The 20,654-nt window shown below is 37.9% G+C and overlaps 1 protein-coding gene across 8 annotated transcripts in view; it reads left to right on the forward strand.

Moving 5' to 3' along the window:
- Window positions 1-20,654, forward strand: part of cacna1bb (calcium channel, voltage-dependent, N type, alpha 1B subunit, b) — a 411,213-nt gene that overhangs the window by 301,405 nt on the left and 89,154 nt on the right. For all 8 annotated transcript variants that reach the window (XM_057818689.1, XM_057818692.1, XM_057818685.1 and 5 more), the window contains 5 exons: window positions 187-347; window positions 5,390-5,539; window positions 10,462-10,663; window positions 11,021-11,185; window positions 17,486-17,596. In XM_057818689.1, coding sequence (XP_057674672.1) covers window positions 187-347; window positions 5,390-5,539; window positions 10,462-10,663; window positions 11,021-11,185; window positions 17,486-17,596 — 789 coding nt within the window. The remainder of the gene's footprint in view (window positions 1-186; window positions 348-5,389; window positions 5,540-10,461; window positions 10,664-11,020; window positions 11,186-17,485; window positions 17,597-20,654) is intronic.

Below are 20,654 nucleotides of genomic sequence, written 5' to 3' on the forward strand. Positions count from 1 at the left end.
TCCATCCATATTAGACCATTTATAGGTTGGATCACATATATGTCACATTGTATTCACAAAGCACTTAATCTCACAAAAAACATAGCACAAGCTTAGCATAACTCAAAGGAAAAAGACAAACATTGATGGACTATAATGTAAAGCCGGGCTATCTCTTTACTACTGATGTTTGTGTCTATTTTCCAGGCTGTGTTTGACTGTGTGGTGAATTCCCTGAAGAATGTTCTCAACATCCTCATTGTGTACATTCTCTTCATGTTCATCTTTGCGGTTATCGCTGTGCAGCTTTTTAAAGGGAAATTCTTCTACTGCACTGATGAGTCCAAGGGCCTTGAGAAAGACTGCAGGTACGCCATTTGCAGTTTCTGTGAGATACCTTTGATACCAGCTAATAAAAGGTTTCCACGACTCTTAATTGACAGTGTACCAAAGGTAGGAGTTGCCAAAAATTGTACTCAAGTAAGGGTGAGTGGTATTACTTCAAGATAATATTGGTCAAATAAAAGTAGTCATCCCCCTAAAATATTTAAGTACAAGTAAAAAAGTAACTGCTTACAATGTCTGATTTTTTAAAGGTGCTGTATATTTTTTTTTTCATCAGCACAACATCATCTATATGAATAGTTGTTATTATTATACTATACCATTGACTTCAAAATTTATTGACGGGGCGCGGGGCCAATAAATAGGGGTGCTGCATTGTTGGCGAGGCCGTCAAAGCTGAGTGGAATCACAAACAAAGAGCTTTTTTCGTTGAATAGTCTTGTGAATGAACCCCTGAATGCTTAAATCCCTGAATTCTTTATAGATATGGACATAAAACAGTCTCGATTCTGGTTAAAAGCAAAAAAAAAAAAAAAAAAAACTGTGCAGTTAGTATTTATTTTGCGCAAATATATCGAAGTACAATGCTAGTCCGTTAGTGAATGTAGCTAGCCGCCGCCTGATGTAAACAGAGCTTTTCCGATGAAAATTCTCGTGAGTAAATGCTTAAATCCCCAAATTCTTTATAGTCATGGACATAAAACAGTCTCGACTCCTGGTTAAAAGCAAAAAAAACCGTGCAGTTAGCATTAGGGCTGTCAAACGATTAAAATTTTTTAATCAAGTTAATTATAGCTTAAAAATTAATTAATCATAATTAATCGCAATTCAAACCATCCATAAAATATGTCATATTTTTCAGTTATTTATTTTTATTTTAGTTAATTATTGTTGGAATGAAAAGATAAGACACAAGACGGATATATACATTCAACATACGGTACATAAGTACTGTATTTGTTTATTAGAACAATAAATCAACAAGATGGCATTAACAGTATTAACATTCTCTTAAAGTTATCCATGGATAGAAAAACTTGTAGTTCTTAAAAGATAAATGTTAGTACAAGTTTTAGAAATTTTATATTAAAACCCCTTTTAATGTTTTTGTTTTATTAAAATTTGAAAAATTTTCAATCAAAAAATAAACTAGTAGCTCGCCATTGTTGATGTCATTACACCATGCTCACTCGCCAAACCCATAAAATCATTTGGACCCAAGCGCCAGCAGAGGGCGCCAAACAACAAAAAACAAGTAACAAGCGGACATTACACTGATGTCATTTTAATCTGAGCGGGGCATGTGCGTTAATTGCGTCAAATATTTTAACGTGATTAATTAAAAGAAGGCGGCACGGTGGCTGAGTGGTTAGCACGTCTGCCTCACAGTTCTGAGATCAAGGGTTCAATCCCGGGCTTCGGCCTTCCTGTGTAGAGTTTGCATGTTCTCCCCGTGCCTGCGTGGGTATCCTCCGGGAACTCCGGTTTCCTCCCACATCCCAAAAACATGCATGGTAGGCTGATTGAACACTCTAAATTGTCCGTAGGTGTGAGTGTGTGCGTGAATGGTTGTATGTCTCCTTGTGCCCTGCGATTGGCTGGCAACCAGTTCAGGGTGTCCCCTGCCTACTGCCCGTAGTTAGCTGGGATAGGCTCCAGCACCTCCGTGACCCTCGTGAGGAAAAGCGGCATGGAAAATGAATGAATGAATAATTAAAAGAATTAATTACTGCCCGTTAACGCGATAATTTTGACAGCCCTAGTTAGCATACATTTTATGTAAATATGTTGAAGTACAATGCTAGTCTGTTAGTGAATGTACTGTAGCTAGCAGCTGCCTGATGTAAACAGAGCTTTTCCGGTGAAAATTCTTGTGAATAGATGCTTAAATCCCCAAATTCCTTATAAATATGAATGTCAAACAGTCTCGTTTCTTGGTTAAAAGCAAAAAAAATAAATAAACGTGCAGTTAGCATTTATTTTTCGTGAATATGTCAAATTACAATGCTAGTCTGTTAGTGAATATACGTAGCTAGCAGCCCCCTGATGTAAACAGAGCTTTTCCGGTGAAAATTCTTGTGAATAAATGCTTAAATCCCCGAATTATTTATAGATATGAACGTAAAACAGTTTCGATTCTCGGTTAAAAGCAAAAAAAAAGTGCAGCATTTATTTTACGTAAATATTGCGAACTATGATGCCAATGCAGTAGCGGCTAATTTCTAACGTTTCAAAATGCATGCATGGTACGAACAATATAATAATTACCTTGAATCCTCAAAAAAATCACTCCTGAGACAATCCTTCCTGTTTGTATGCAGTACAGCTTTCGTACTTTTCTAGAGAAATCAGGCGTTAGGTCGCTGCGTGCGTTTGTGAATAGCTCCTCTTGATGTGGCCGGCCCTCCTACTTGAATGCGAGGCGCAGTGCATGACCGATCTGACCTGTCAATACATTATGAAGTCTATGTCGAGACAATGAAAAGGTAATAAGAAACTCAATAAAAACAAAAATAGTCGGTCCTTGCCACTTTTAACCGATGTACGCATGCGTGCGGATGCATGTGCAAGCGCACTGAGCTTTATGTAGCACGTCTCGCCGCATAGAAAGTAATTGCAGAACTCTGGGCCTATTTTGTCCGATTTGTATGCTTTTGATGAAGTGTTGTTTTGGGCAGCCCATTTAATTTCCATATTAATCTTAATCTTTTGGACAATAATACTTATTAGTCATATTTTAGTCATCTCAAAATGTGTTTGTCTTCATCTAGTTTTTGTTGATGAAAACTCAATACTAATTTCATCTAGTTTTAGTCGACGTGTAATAAAAATGTTAATTCAGAAATGTACTCCAAAAATAAGTAAATAATGGTTTAAAACTGATAATACACACTCAGCAGGAAAACAGTACATTGTTTTCAATTAATTATACCCACCTGGACGCCACTAACTGCGTAAAAAAAGTTGTCCGAGAGTTTAAGAGGAAGCATTGGCCTAACGCGAACCCGAATGCTATGCTAACGCTCGAGTTACATTTAGTGTGTGATGATCACTCAGCACTGACCTTAAAGACTAAAGCAACATTGCATCTTCTCTCTAGTCAAGAAAACAAATCTTACCATGTGTACAAGCCTGCATGGAGATGGCAGATGACACCTTTTTGAAGCGGGAAGGTGGGGGAGGAAGTGCAGCCTGTCACGAGTGACACAACCAGACACTGCAAGGATGCAGCTAACTACAGATAAAATGTCACACATTGTCAACGTGTGACGGAAATTATTGCTCGTCTTCGTCTCATCCGAAGAAAACTGGCATTTGTCTCGTTATGTTTTGGTCTCTCAAAACACATTTTTAGCTCATTATTGTGCCGTTATCGCCATGAAAAAAGTGTTTGTTGACGAAATATCATCAAGCATGAGTGACCTCTAGTGGAGAAAAGATTTCCTACCATGGAATTAAAATAATCATATCTCTGTATTTCCCGCGGTCTATTGGTGCCAAATAAAAACTGGGAGAGATGTTGAAATTCACGATTTGGAATAATGTGGGGGGCAGCGCTCTATTTGAAATAGTTTATTTTTACAGTGCTTTAAAGACACCACATGATTGAACTGGCCGGCATGATCATATCTTCTGACAACAAGCTTGTGTGTGGTAATGTGATCGTATTTTTACATCTGATTGGTATAATGGAGTCATGTGATTTCCCGCGGTCTATCGGTGCCAAATAAAAACTGGGAGAGATGTTGAAATTCACGATTTGGAATAATGTGGGGGGCAGCGCTCTATTTGAAATAGTTTATTTTTACAGTGCTTTAAAGACACCACATGATTGAACTGGCCGGCATGATCATATCTTCTGACAACAAGCTTGTGTGTGGTAATGTGATCGTATTTTTACATCTGATTGGTATAATGGAGTCATGTGATTATTGTTGTGACCAGTGTTGTTTTTGGCAGCTCTTTTAATTTTCGTCTTAGACTTATTAGTAGTAGTCATATTTTAGTAATTTAAAAATGTATTTGTCTTCGTCTAGGTTTTGTTGACAAAAACTCTAGGCTTAGTTGAAGGTTTTTTACGATGTTTTCGTGCTTAAAATTCATTAAAATTCAATTCAATACATTTTAGTCCAAAAATAAATGAGTAAAGGTTTCTAACAATTTCGAATGAACATTGACAGACAAGCACATATTGTAGCGTCCACAAGGACAGCACCAACTTGATAATACACACTCAGCAGGAAAACTGTACATTATTCTCAATTAACTATACCCACACGGATGCCACAAACTAAATGTAAACAATGTGACTTTAAGAGGATGTTCGCCGTTAGTATTAGCCTAAAGCTAATGTGAATGTGAACGCTATGCTAACGCTACGAGTTATATTTAGTGTGTGATGATCACTCAGCACAGACCTTTCAAAACTAGAAAACATTATGTATTCTCTCTTGCCAACATAAGAAATTTTATCATGTGTTTCAAAACAAACAAGCTTGGAGAGGAGCAAACACACAGATATAAAAATGTTACATATTGTGAACATGTGACGGAAAATTTGGCGCATTATTGTCTCATTCTCGTCTCATTAGATGAAAATTGGCATTTGTCTAGTTATGTTTTAGTCTCCCAAGACACGTTTTTAGCTTCTTATCGTCTTGTCATCGTCATGAAAAAAATTGTTCGTCGATGAAATATTTTCTTTATCGTCATTGCTGACGAAATCAACACTGGTTGTGAAATTGGTGAAAATGTGTGAAACTGTGGTCATCTCTGGCAAAAATTAAGTTAAATCTAATTTGTAGAATAAATATAACAACTCTAGTGAAGCCCAAACTAGCAGAGTAAGACTAGTGTTTCTCCTTCACAAATCATCTCAAGTAAAGGTAAAAAGTATTGTGTGGCAAAACTACTCTTACAAGTACATTTTTTTTCAAAAAGAAACTCAAGTTAATGTAACGTTTTACTACCCACTTATGCAGTTTACACTCTTTATCATGTCATCCAACTCATTCCTGAAAAGCATTTTTACCTCCTGTCTTCTTTCTCCTCTCGTTTCTCAAAGGGGTCAGTTTTTGGACTATGACAAAGTGGAACGTGGACGTGATGTCGAAGCTCAGCCCAGAGAGTGGAAGAAATACGAGTTCCACTATGACAATGTTCTTTGGGCCTTCTTAACACTATTCACCGTCTCCACAGGAGAGGGCTGGCCCCTGTAAGTGAATTTAAATCATTCTTTCATTATTTCCTATCAATCAAGCATCAAAAATCACCCAAGGCTGCTTGCTTATTTTCCGATTTTTGTTACATGATGGAAATAGTAATAAGTTTAATTAATTTAGGTTGTCATAATCACCTAAAGTCACACTCTCAATAATAGACAGTGGCAGTACAGTCACTAGAGGCCAAAACAAAAAAGTTGTTTGCTAGAGTATGTTTTTGATGGGATTTGTTTTTTTTTCCCCATAATGGATTCTTTGCCTGAATTGTACATAATGAATTGAACTACAAGCAATGAATTTATTAGTTATCTGTCATAGACTCTACTCAAATTTAAAGTCTTTAATATATGACTCTTGATAGTGTCTTGAAAAAACTACATTTAATCTGGTAATTGTTTAATTTCTTAAAACTTAAATTGCACGACAATGCATGAAATTGCAGTGGAGGGTAAAAATAAATAAATAAAACATATTGAAAAAATAGTGTATTTAACCTTAGGGATTTTATATATATATATATATATATATATATATATATATATATATATATATATATACACACATATATATACACACACACACATATATATATATATGTGTGTGTGTATATATGTGTATATGTATATGTATATATATATATATATATATATATATATATATATATATATATATATATATATATATATATATATATATATATATATATATATATATATATATATATATATATATAAATGGTCACGTTGAATAAGGCAGTATATGTGAAAAGGGGGCGTTAAACCGAGGCTTATTGGACTATTTAGTTTTCAAATGTGTTTGTGTCTCATTGCGGCATCTAGCGGGGAATTGCATTATAATACACAGGCTCTTTCATTACCATTACAAAAACTCCAACACACACTGTAGGTGAAATACTGTACAATGCTGTGTAGTACCTTAGTAGCAGTACGTAAAGTATCCAGTGTGCATGTGTACTGCCATTGTGCACGCTTTGTATGGGGAAAATTTGACAAATTTGGACCAAAACGGTTGTTTTTGGATGGGAAAAACTTAAAAGGATTCTCAGCACCCTCTGCTGTGAGTGACTTCCTGCGCCCCTGTGAAATTGCGTCTAAGAAATGTTCTGACATTACAGGATTTATTATTTTAAATTCGTTTGTCATCAGTAGATGTCCTATCCATTTGAAGTGGGAGGGTTGACAGACCTCCGAGATCAAATGGATTGCGTGTCTATTGCTGTCAGTGGTAGCCAATGTGATCAGAATAATAACAATATGCAAGGTGGCAATCACCTAAATCACGAAACAAACGCAAATATGCATCTCAGTGAAGGTAACAAACAGAATGACCCATAGGTTTATGTGCAACTCATCTTTACACAAGACGTCAAACACATTAATGGGCCAATAAACATATGGGTTTTTAAGGACCGATACCGATTATTAGTAGTTAGAGGGGCTGATTACCGATTTTTGGAGCCGATATTCATTTGCAGTAAAAGTGTAAAAATTGGGGTCAAAAAATGATGAATGAATGATGCGAACACTGAAGTTCATTGAAATGCCTAAAGGCTGTGTTATGCTTCTGCGGCAGACCTACGCCGTCAAGGCAGACCCGATTTACGACCCTCCGCCGTAGCCTGACGTGCATCTCCACAGAATCTTGAACTGGGCGTCATGTCAACACGTGGTGACGTGACGCAAATGGACTGTGATTGGTCCGCTCAGACTGTTGTTTCCGGTTCAGCGCGAAATCACCGCCGTTTTCAAACATTGTTGTGCTACACGCATCATCGAAGAGGTCCGCAAGTATGACAACCTCTACAATGTCTCATCAAGACATTATAAAGATTGCCAAATGGCAAGCAATTCGTGGAAGGAGATTGCTGAAAATATAGGCCTGGAGGTCAGTGAACGCATAAAAAAATGGAAGAATCTCCGAGATAACTATGTGCGTGTTCGGAAGCGAATTGCCACACGAAGCGGTGACCCAGCCGGCCAAAAACTGCCAGCTTTTTATCACATGGTGTCATATTTTTGCTTGGTGCACTTTATCATTTTGTGTGTACATATGTTTGCTGTGAGTCTATGACTTATATATTTTACACTTCAAGTATATGAAGAATAAAGCACAGTTTTGTTGTCAAAAGTGCCAAGAGTGCCTCGGTGCTCTTATGATAACGTGTTTACCATCAAGGCTTCCAATGCAGTTTGGAAAGTTTCATAGCCGTCAGAAATTTGCTATGGCTTCCCACTGGCTGGTTGTAGGACATGGGAAAGAAATCAGACAAAACGCTGGACAACGCAGCTTGCTGGCTTCCACCCGATGCTAGAATTCGTAATGTGACTGCCAGTCTCTGTGTGGCATCAGCAGACGGACGGACCACCTCCGCGACCGTCTTCTGCGCCGCAACAATTGTATGATCAACATTTGTTGTTCAATGTTGATGAAGATGATGAAGATCCACATTCAAGCGTTCCACCTCCGTTGGCATTGTTGTGTAACCGAAAGAAAACTAAAGGAAGTCGACAAGAGTCCCCCAAAACCGTACAAACACAACACCACACCCCTCTAGTGGCTTGGCAGTGAATTACATTGCAACGCGTTCCCCTGCAACAGAACTATCAAATGCTCTTTGATGCCGTAGGGTCTACATAGTCGCTACGCCGTCACCGCAAGGCAGAAGCATAACTCAGGCTTGAAGCATGTTTATTGAATCACACAAAAAGAAAATAGTAACTTCAGAAGTGCCTGAATTTCCCAGACTCAGAAACATTTCTTTTAAAGTTGAATAAAAGCTTAAATAGATAGCTCTCAGATTTTTTTTTACAGAAAAGAAAATCCCAATGACCTCGTCTAAGTACCCTTGAGCAAGATACTAAACCCCACGTTTCTCTTGGTGCTGTATCACTAGTAGTTAAAGGAGGATATAGTGTGAAGTGTTGAGGGCCTTATAAAGGTGGATAGGCGCAATACAAGTGTAACTCCATTTACCATTACCTTTTAACCAATCAGAGGATGGGATGAATACTAGTGCAGGAGAAAGAGGTGCTGCTGCATCTGAGCCGTAATAACCCCTTTTTAAATGGATTATTTCATATCGACTGGTCGCATTAACATAAAGGCCCATACCGATATCCTTCAAATTTCCAAATATCGCTGCCAATAATCAGTCTCGCTCTAGTATGAAACCAGAAAATTCCATACATCTAGTAATTTTAACAGGAACGTGTATAGTCATTTATTGAAATTATTTGGACGTATAAGTACAGTGGTATGAAAAAGTATCTGAACATTTTGGAATTTCTCACAGTTCTGCACAAAATCACCATAAAATGTGATCTGATCTTTGTCAAAATCACACAGATGACAATGTCTGCAATAACTAAAACCACCCAAACATTTATAGGTTTATATTTTAATGAGGATAAATAAGTAAGTGAACTCTCTGCCTAAGGAGACTTAAAGAGCAATTGAAAACAATGTTTAGCTAATATTTTAAGTCAGGTGTGTGCCCAATCACTGATGAGTGGTTTAAAGCTGTCCTGCCCACTATGAAACACACACCTGGTAAAATAATGTCTTGATGAGAAGCACTGTCTGATGTGCATCATGGCTTGATCAAAAGAGCTGTCTGAAGACCTGCGATTTGTACAAAGCTGGGAAATGATACAAAACCATCTCTAAAAGTCTGGCTGTTCATCAATCGACAGTCAGAAAAGTTGTCTACAAATGGACAGAGTTTGGCACTGATGCTTCTCTCTCATGGAGTGGCCGTCCACCAAAGATGATGCCAAGAGTTCAGCGCAGAATACACAGAGAGGTTAAAAAAGGAAAAAAAAAAAAAGAACCATAGTGTCTGCTAAAGACTTACAGAAATCACTGGCATAGTCCAATATCTTTGTGCACACATGAACTACTAGTATATGTAAAACTATGGCCAAGTATGGTGTTCATTGTAACACTCCACAGAGGAAGCCACTGCTGTGTAAAAAAAAAAAAAAAAAAAAAAAAAAAACATTGTTGCTGGTTTAATGTTTTCAAAAAGGCACTTGGACACTCCACAGAAGTTTTGGCAAAATATTTTGTGGACTGATGAAACCAAAGTTCAATTGTTTGGGAGTAACACACAATGTAATTTGTGAAAGAAAAATAGAACAGCTCACCAACATCAACACTTCATCCCCACCGTGAAGCATGGTGGACGGAGCATCATGATTTGGGGCTGTTTTGCTACCTCAGGGCCTGGACAACTTGCAATCATTAATGGAAGAATTAATTCAAAGGTTTATCAGGATGTTTGCAGGAATACCTGAGGCCGTCTGTCAGACAGTTGAAGCTAAAAAGAAGATGGATGCCACAAGACAATGATCCAAAACACAGAAGTAAATCAGAAGAACAAAATGCACCTTCTGGAGTGGCCAAGTCAAAGTCCAGACTTGAACCCCATTGAGGTGCTGTGGCATGACCTAAAGATAGCGATTAATGCCAGACATCCCAGGAATCTGACTGAACTACAGCTGTTTTGTAGTGTAGAATGGGCCAGGATTAGTCCTGATCGATGTGCCAGAATGATCTGCAGCTGCAGGAAGCATCACATTGATTGGGGGGGGGGGGCACAAAATATTAAATATGATGTTTCACTTACTTATTTTCCCCCCTTTTGTCATTGTTTGCATACAACCCTCATTAAAACATGAAAACCTATAAATGTTTGGGTGGTTTTAGTTAAAGCAGACACTGTTTTTTCATCTGTGTGATTTTGACAAAGATAAGATCACATTTGATGATAATTTTATGCAAAGATGTGAGAAAAAAGTTCAGATACTTTTTCATACCACTGTCTATGTGCAGTTTATTTCTACATGGCTAGTGTGTATGAATCCTCACTTTAAATTCCATGACTTGCTTTTAGGGTGCTGAAGCACTCAGTGGATGCCACCTATGAAGACCAGGGGCCCAGCCCAGGTTTCCGCATGGAGACGTCCATCTTCTATGTGGTGTACTTTGTGGTCTTCCCTTTCTTCTTTGTCAACATATTTGTCGCTTTGATTATCATCACCTTCCAGGAGCAGGGAGACAAAGCCATGTCTGAGTGTAGCTTGGAAAAGAATGAGGTATACGAGTGAATGTTTTGATCTGCTTGTCCAAAGTAATACAAACAAACAAAAATGCGCAGTACAATGTATTGGACTGTTACAATTTGTGCACATAAGCCACATCACAAAATGAGGTTCGCTTCTGTGCTCTCATCCTCTCTTCACAAGACCTTGCTTGTACAGAAGCGCTTTTGTTTCTGCTTTACTGTCTTGTGATCACAGAGTATTTGCAGTTTTGTCTTTTATATAACAACATATGGAAAAAAAAAGAGCCAATTATTTGCTTCTCTTGTTTTGAAATGCTGAATAGGGATAAAGCTCCTGCTGTGTAAAAAGAATAGCAGTTTATTTCTGTTTTATTTCCCTATCAAACAGAGGGCTTGCATTGACTTCGCCATTAATGCCAAGCCGCTGACAAGATACATGCCAGAGAACAAGCAATCCTTCCAGTATAAGATGTGGAAATTTGTGGTGTCGCCTCCATTTGAATATGCCATTATGACTTTAATTGCCCTCAACACCGTGGTGCTGATGATGAAGGTGAGTTATATGTTACACTGTACTCATCAGAGAGAAAACGGTTACCGTATTTTCCAGACTATAGTTCGCATGTTTTTTTCATAATTTGCCTGGGCCTGCAACTTAAAGGGCAGCTGAAGAGCTTTTCTGATGAGTGTTTTACTCAGTTAAATTGGCCTGAATGCATCATTCGCTGCCTCAAAACTCACATTACCCAAATTTTTTTGGAATTGACCATGTTCCTTTTGAGTTACTGCCATAGTAACACCTTAGCAATGAGGTATGCGCCTCGCTGCCAGCTGCTACCTGATGATGTCATTTCCTCAAAACCTCACCAGGACTCCAATACGAAAGAATAGAACGCTATCCCCGCCATATATTGCAAACATTTTCTGGGTTTTACTCAGGAGATTCGTCATGCCATCTCAATGTGTAGCGATTAATTGCTCACACGGAGGCACGAGACTCTATAAGTGGCCCAAAAAAAAACCTTCTTCTGCAAGGATTTGGACATCTTTTGTGAGAGTCAAGCGAAAAATATTCTCCCAGGGTCCTCGATCGCGTCTTTGTTCACAACATTTCAGTGACGATGTCAGGGTGCGGTGGCAAGTGGACCCCAAAGCAGACAAAGAGAATAACTGTGCTGGTATGCAACGTTTATTTCGCACGAGGCTTGGAGCAGGGCACGTGAACGCCAGGTTGTAGCTTTCAGTTGACGGGCGGTCAATCAGGCAACGGTGCAGCTCGGGATCAGGCACGGGAAATCCTGGGATGGAACAACATACTGTACCTGTCAACCCGAGGCCATTGGCAATCTTACAAATAGTGACGTATGCCCTTACAAATTGGTGACTAATCTTACAACGTCGTATATTGCGTGCAATATGAAACAAAAATAAAACTCAATTTTTAAAATAATAAGAAAATATTGGTAATATTGTCACATATAACCTGGTACAATCAAAGAACAATCAATATCTTCAGCTACATCATGATTACTAAAATTTAATAGTGACTTTTGTTATAAATGTATGTAGCACTTTTGGCAATTTCTATCATGTCTTTTGATGGCTGCACTTCATGGCAATTCAGTTTGACTTGAAGGTAGTTCGTTAGTTTGTCTAATTATAAATTAAAAAGGTCAATTGATAAAATTAACTTACCGATGCAATCTTTGAGTCAGGGAACATTTCTTTTGCTAATTCTGAGAAGTGATCAGCAATAGTTGTGAGCAAATTGTGTTCGGCAACAAATTGGCGAATAAAATCTCCGCTTTTGTCACTTTTCATTCTGCAGACTTCAACTTCATAACCAGTGTTGTAAATCTTACTGGTAAAAAGTAATTAATTACAGTTACAAATTACTTCTACCTAAAAGTTTTTGAGTTAGTAACTCAGTTTCCTGAATGTAAGAGTAATTAGTTACTCGGCAAAGTAATTGGTGTTACCTTTCATGTTTTAAAAAAAAATTTTTTTTTTAATTTAAAATTTTTTTTCAAAACAAACAAAAACAAAACAAAACAACATAGTAACCTTTGCTATGTTTGGAGGTCATTTAATGTGTATCAACCGTTAAAGTTGTTAAAATTGCTCCAGTTTTTGCATTAGTTCCCTTCTGTCTACTTTCGACATGTGAAAGTTTTAAAACGGTTTCATCTTTTAAAGATAGATTCAAGTCAAGATTTTGCCGATTTAGGAGTATTTTAGATAAAAAGTTACTTAGGTTAGCTAGGAAGGTTCACAACAACAGAGCCTTTCTGAGAAGTCTACTGCTTTAAAATGGCTGCTGTTTTCCAACGCCGCCGAGTCTGTCATTTTGCATGTAGTTCTATATGCATGTGATATCTAGGCGTAGATTGTAGGCTGTCGGCTACAGTCAGGAAAAAATGGAGCCACCTAGGCTAGCATCACGTTTGCTACAGCGTCACAACAAACTCTTCTCTCTCCGTGTCTCTGACTTTTCTCGCGTCATTCAACCAACATAACGCATAGTAACGCACATTGTCTCGTTGCCGAAACGGTGACAAAATCCGAATGGAGAAAAAAAACGTAATGCACGAAAAACGTACAGATTTTGAACATACGGCGTACACATTTAAACATATTTCAGTGGTCACTTGTACAAATTACGCCAAAACCGTACAACTTGACAGGTATGGAACAAGAAGTCAAATTAGCCGGGTGCGATATAATATGAGAAATACCTGAATGCTGGAGGTGAATGACGGGTATGCCGAAAGTGTTGGTCTGGCGACAAGCAGCAATGACAAGAAGGCTTATTAAGGTGGCTGATTGTGATGGGTCGCAGCTGACATCGTTCCCCCGTCTGACCTCCAGCCGGCAATCGGGGAGCCCTAACAGACTAGTCTAAGAGGATACAACGTAAGTAGACCCCTACTGACAATTTGATACGTTTATTACTTGATCGCCACCTGTTTTTTTGTTGTTGTTTCTTGCCTGTCATAAGACAGTTAACAGGTTGTCTATTCATGTCAATTTGATACATTTATTAGTAGATCTATATAACTACTAGTTTTTTTTTTTTTTGCAATTACTGATAATTATATCACACACTGACTGGGGAAAGAAAGGTTCAGAGAGAAATCACGATGCTAGATGCCTACCACTCTTTCGAGAAGTGTCGAGCTCCCAATTGGCATCATCACAAATGTCTGCTGTGCTGAATAAATCGTCGTCATCTGACGCCTCAGGTCCAAACATGTAGGAATTAATTGGAGATCATCTTTCCTGGCAGCCTTGGCCATCGTTAGTGTCACGAAAGTCCGATCCGGAATGGTTACTTTAGGTGGAAATATCCCTGATATCGTTGTTGCCGCTATGCTTGCTGTGGATAGTCTTCGGTTGCGTTGGGAAATTTGGGTCACACTTCCGGGTTTGGGAAGGGCCTATTAACGGATTGCACAAAACCTAAAAAAAAAAAAAAAAAAATGCAAATTATCCTCGCAGTTATGCGTTAAAAATGACATGGTTGTTTTGACGAACTCGTCCAAAGTTTGTATTCGTTAAATTACACCGAAAACCGAAAAGCTCTTCAGCTGCTCTTTATGGCCTTTTCACACTAGCATCAGCCCAGTGTGAAGAGCGGTCCACTGCAAAGCGCAAAATGGGAGGAGCCACGTGGCCTGACGTAGACACTGTCAGGAAGTGAAAAGCGGCAAGCAAATTTACTGAAGTCCCAAGCACCAATGTGTTTGTTTTTCATTGTTGCAAAAGAAAACAACTTTTCCTATTTCAGGCAGTTGAATTATAATAGCCGTGTAGTTATACTAATTTCGGTGAGAAGGTGAATAGTTTTTTTATGTTGTTCGTGAACTCCATTTCCACACAAGGCACATCGAGGCACCATTTAGCTGAGCAAGGAAAGGTATGAGTCATTTTTCGAGTGTCCCAGAGCTTGCGAAACTTTTTATTAAGCATTCATCACGGTTTCGTCGGCCGTGGTTTGTGTGTATCCGTCTGCCGAAGCAGCCTGATAGCACAGATATGAGTACGCCTGCCCCTCTGCTATTGGATGCATTGTTAACGTCAGCGCAGCGGCGCTGGGCCCCACCTCTTGGCGCAAATTCATTCAAACTTGCCGTTCCACTCCCCTACTACATACACAATTTGGTGTATGTAGTTTGAGGCTGAACCCTTCACTCTAGGCTGGCGCTAGTTTGAATCGCCTTTATACTCAGGTGCGACTTATATATTGATACAGTGGTACCTCTACTTACAAACGTCTCTACAAATGTTATTTTCAGGTTACAACACGTTTAAACGTGAGAATATTGCTTCTTGTAAAGAAATTTCAGGTTACGAGAGGCAAAATACTATACAATAGTGTACACAATATGTATGTACTTTTTACTCTCTGCTTTAAATTTCGCGCCATAAGATCCTGCTGCCCTATTGGTCATAAAATTTCCTATCTTGCTTTACGCTCTCCTATTGGCCTATTGTTGATGACATTTTAATTTGGGTGTCACAGTATAATAACGTGCACAGGCGCGACGGTGTTATTGTTTACAAGTAGACCCCGGGTCACGAACGACTTCCGTTCCTATGCAAGCGACGTAACCCGAATTTCCGCGTAAGTCGGATATAACCCTTTCAGTACCCCTAAATCTCAAAATATCTCTTTGTGTGAATGTACTGTATTGTATTTTGTTTAATGATGGATGATACACTGCCCTCTGGTGGCAGTGTTGGGTCGGGCTGGACTCTCGTCTCATATTGACTGAGGAGCAGACTCTGCGTACTGATTTGGCCCACATATGGCAGTAAATTGTTTTAGCTTATGTATGTTTGTGTATGCATTTTAATTAAGTTCAGAGCTACATTTTGTGGAGTTATGTGTAATCGACTTGCTATGTAATAGCAACTATGAGAATTGTAAATACATTAGCATTCGTAGCAAGTAAGCTAGCGGGCTTTTGTTAGGCAAATTAGGCTAATTCAATCGACTAATTTTACATATCGATCAGACTAGTTGGACACCAGTTGTTTTGTGTCAACTTGTCAAGTGTTTTATTGTTAAAATGTGTGTTGTTTTGAACATAAGTGTACATATGCGTTACAGATTTACAAATTGTCAAAAGTGAAGAAGTCAAAAGCTTCAAAAACCACAAATGCCTTGTATGCTGTCCGTCAAGCTGAACAACTTCACGTTTAGCGAGGACAGATCACGTCATATTAATAAAATAAAGTACAAAATAAGATACTGTGAGGTACAATACAGTACTGTTTACGTGACTAAAAAGAAAAAAAATCGACTGGAGACAAAATGGCAGACGACACCTTGGCGTCTTAAAGTCCAAATCACTTATGTTGGGTACGTCGTAAAACGGGGGCTACATGTATATAACGGGTCTGAGCCAATTAGCACAAGGCTCCTAGTGTTTTTGTCTCACAAAGAGTTTTTTTTAAGCCCACAGACTTTTCATTACATTTGTAGGACATTAGAGCACAGGTTTCCTCACGTTTTTGTGTCACATAGAGTGAGATAAGCGATAGGCACCATCGATCTCGTGAAAGAGGACATTCACTCACTCGACAAGCAAGATATAATTATTTTTTTATTTGCATTTTGTTGTATTACCGTCCGTATTGGCCCGAATATAAGATGGCCCTGATTATAAGACGACCCCCTCTTTTTCAAGACTCAAGTTTGAAAGAAGACTTTTTGAACACCAAATTCATCTTTATACAGAAAATAACTACAGTAGTAAATGATTATAACAATATATTTGAGAGAAAAAGCATGTTATTTTGCCTCATTCAAATCTTAATATCTGAACATTTAGATATGTAAACTAAAGTTGAGGGCTATACAAATAAATTGAAAGTGCAATCACATTCGTACATGAATGGCTTCTGGTTTTTGAAATGTAAATAAACCAATCTATTGTGATAAAACAACAAAATTGCAATAATTGCATTAACAATCAAAGTGAAGTCTAACTGTAACTGTAGTTTTGAAACAAATCTGAATAAGGAAAAACATTGCAATAAAATAATACAAACTGGTTAAACTTGAGAGTAGCCGAGATCTGTCATGGCAGAACATTACTCCTTAAGTTCAGCATTCACTTCAATGATATCTGGCGCCATCTAGGGTTGTGAATGGATATAATGTCTAGACCCCGAATATAAGACGACCCCCACTTTTTCAGTCTTATTTCAATGCAAAAAAACATCTTATATTCGGGCCATTACGGTATCTACTTCATTATAGGTATTAACAGTTAAGTTAGGTATATGGAATGATTCAAATGTGTTGGCTGTTGTTTTATTCGTGTTTTACCCCAATTATAAAATTTAATGTTGCGTGTCAGTAGTGCTAAGAACGGATCAGGGCATTTTCATGTAAAACACATCTCTATTTACGAAATTTTGGGGTTACGAGACTACTTCCAGAACCGATTAATTTTGTAAGTAGAGGTGTCACTGTACGTATAATCGAGGCATGCCCTCTATTTAGATTTGGTGCAGTTGTTCAAGTGATACTGAAGATAAAGACTTGAATGGATATGTTTTTTCCCTCTTCATTGTCCATTTTGGCTGGTATGGCTTATAGTCAGAAAAATACGGTGCATCACACAAACTTTTTACTACAGTTATATATAAGAGCGTGTGAGTGAAGATTAAGAACGTACACTAGAATATGCAGTATAGAACATACCTCACAAAAATGATATGTTAGAATGTTGCAGTTAATGTCCAGATTGAGTTACCTACTTTCTGCCGTAATGTGGCAGAGCAGTTGTCCCTTGAAATCTTTCTTTAAGTGTTTGTGCTCTTTGCCTTTTTTTCTCCACAGTTTTATGGAGCCCCAGACCTATATGAGTCCATGCTGAAATACTTGAACATCGTCTTCACTGCCCTTTTCACACTGGAGTGCATCCTTAAGATTATTGCCTTCGGTCCATTGGTGAGTATGTGCTTTTTTGGTTTCTGCAAACACTTATCCAAGTTTTTTACAGCAATCCTTGTGTTTAATAAAATCAGCTCTTTTGAATCTGAATTTTAAAACAACTTAGCAGATGAGGATTCCGCTACTTGGGGAAACATCATTTTAAAATACTGCACTTAGATTTAATAAGCAGAGGTGAGAGGAGTGGCCAAAATGTTTGCTCAAGTAAGAGTAGCGCTACTTCTAAATAATATTACAAAAAGTAGTCATCGTAAAAATGTACTCAAGTACAAGTAAAAAAAAGTATTTGGTTGAAAGAATACTCAAGTAATGAGTAACATTCTAAGTAATTGTTGTTTGATGTTTGATTTTTTTCTTTTCAATAATGATATTTTTATACATGTGAACTGTTATTATCATACTTTGAAGAAGAAGACTAAAACCTAAACATAACCACATTAAGCCAAAGGGGGTTGGGGGGATCATTTAATTTCGGTTAGAAAAAAAATAATACAAAAACAGAAATGAAGCGTCATTCATCCAAAGAGCATGAGTGCTCTCTAGTAGAAAATCATATTTCTTATTATGAAACTAAATGGATCATATCTTCGTTTTTCCGTGGCCAATCGGTGCCAAATAAAAACCGGGAGAGAGGTTAAAATCCATGCTTTCGAGTCATGTTGATGGCAGAGCAGGCCAAAAGTTTGGACACATCTTATTCAACGCAACACAAATACAGGTCTCAACCCCATTCATAAAGCAATAAATTCCCTGATGAACTCCGATAAGGCATACCCGTGAAGTCAAAAACAATTTTAGGTGACTTCCTCTAGAAGCTGATCAAGAGGATGGCAAGAGTGTGCAAAAAAGTAATCCGAACAAAGCAACTTTGAAGATACTAGAATATTATACGTACTTTTAGTTATTTTGCCATTTTTTTTTCTAAGTACTTAATTCCACATGTGTTCATTCATAGTTTTATTGTATATTTTGTATATTCATTCACTGTATATTTATTAGGACTGTCAAACGATTAAAATGTTTAATCTAGATAATCACAGCAAAAAATAATTAACCGTAATTAATTGCAATTCAAACCATCTCTAAAATATGCCGTTTTTTTTCTGATAAGACACAAGACGGATATATACATTCAACATACTGTACATAAGTACTGTATTTGTTTATTATAGCCATAAATCCACAAGATGACATTAACATTATTAACACTATTTCTGTTAAACGAATCCGCGGATAGAAAGACTTGTAGTTCTTAAAAGATAAATGTTAGTACAAGTTTATAGTAATTTTATATTAAAACCCCTCTCATTGTTTTCGTTTTAATAAAATTTGTAAAATTTTCAATCAAAAAATAAACTAGTAGCTCGCCATTGTTGATGTCGCCGAGCGGTGACGTCACACTCCCGGCTCCCAACGGCTCCCTGCCGTTCTTCCACAGTGTCTTTAACTACGTAAGGTAGTGATTGAAAAACACCACAAGGTGTCAGTGGCGAGTTTTAAATTACTTAGAAATAAAGCCAATGAGTGTGTTTTTGTCCCTCGACTGACGCAGTAGTTCCCTGTTTACTGGTCCATCCACGTCATTTGAGTGCTGGCTTCACAATGTATGAGACTTCTGATAGTTTGTATATTGTGACTAAATATTATCATCCAGTGTATTTGTTGAGCTAAATGAAATGTTTCAATAGAGTTTGACCAAAGTCTGAGTAAGTTGTATGTGTATTTTGCATAGCTAATTTGATTGGAAATACCAGTTCTCTTTGCATTGAGCGCTTTTCTTTTTGTGAACATTACTTTTTTTTTAGAGATAGGAATATTATTTTTGTTGTGCTTTCACTAAATGATACTGTAGCGACTTAACTGTTCCGCCCAACTGCATGATGCAAAGTTGGGCAACCATGACTGTCAGTGGTGGCTGCAAATGGTATATGTTCTGCATTGAATTCAATAAAGCGCGCTATATCTTGGAGTCGTGCAATGTATGGGGCACAAGTGCAGCAAGTGTTAAGAAAAAGATCATCTGCTGTCATTCTTCCCCACGTCGCTCGCCACAATACTTACAGTTGTGGTCAAAAGTTTACATACACTTGTGAAGAACATAATGTCATGACTCTCTTGAGTTTCCAGTTATTTCTATAACTCTGATTTTTCTCTGATAGAGTGATTGGAACAGTTACTTCTTTGTCACAAAAAACATTCATGAAGTTTGGTTCTTTTATGACTTTATTATGGGTGAACAGAAAGCCGAAGCCTATGCCAATGAACGGCGCGGTCCAATGAACGCCTGTGTCCACTTGCCTTTCTCTGCCTCTTAGATCTCAATGTGCAAAAAACGGCGTCGATGACATCTGTTTGAGGCAATGCATGAGTGGGTCGTTCCGCGCATGCGTTAAATGCGTCAAATATTTTAACGTGATTAATTAAAAAAATAATAATTACTGCCCGTTAACGCGATAAATTTTACAGCACCAATATTTATTTAATGTACTGAAAATGCATGAATGAGAAGGTGAGTCCAAACTTTTGGCATGCACTGTATGTCAAATAATACATTTTTTAAGATGTTTTCAAGACACCATGTGATTGAACAGGTCGGCATACTGATCACAGATTGGCTTGCTTAGAAGCTTGAGTCCGACTGGTATCATGGAGTCACATGATTATTGTTGCGACGGCTCATTGGTGAAACTGGTAGCGCCACTGTTAGTGTCTTTGGCAATTTTTTTTTAAAAAAGGTTAAATCTAATATGGAGACTAACGAGGACAAATCTCATAACTAGGGTCGACCGATATATCAGGCCGATATTTGGACATTTTTTCCAACATCCACCATTGACCAATTAACAAAGAAAATAAGCCGATAAAAAAGATCTGTGTGGGCAACTGTGGCCGCCACTGACTGACGGTAGGACCTCAAAAGGACCCTGCAGCAGCTTGAAGGCAAGCTGCTATAAGAAGCTTCAGGATTGCCTATTTTGTAAATATTATAATGTTTATTTTTTAATCTTGCATCAGAGAATATGCAACGTGGCTTGAGCCTTCAAAGGTGTTCACT

This window comes from Corythoichthys intestinalis, chromosome 17 (genome assembly GCF_030265065.1).
Source record: "Corythoichthys intestinalis isolate RoL2023-P3 chromosome 17, ASM3026506v1, whole genome shotgun sequence".
NCBI lineage: Eukaryota > Metazoa > Chordata > Actinopteri > Syngnathiformes > Syngnathidae > Corythoichthys > Corythoichthys intestinalis.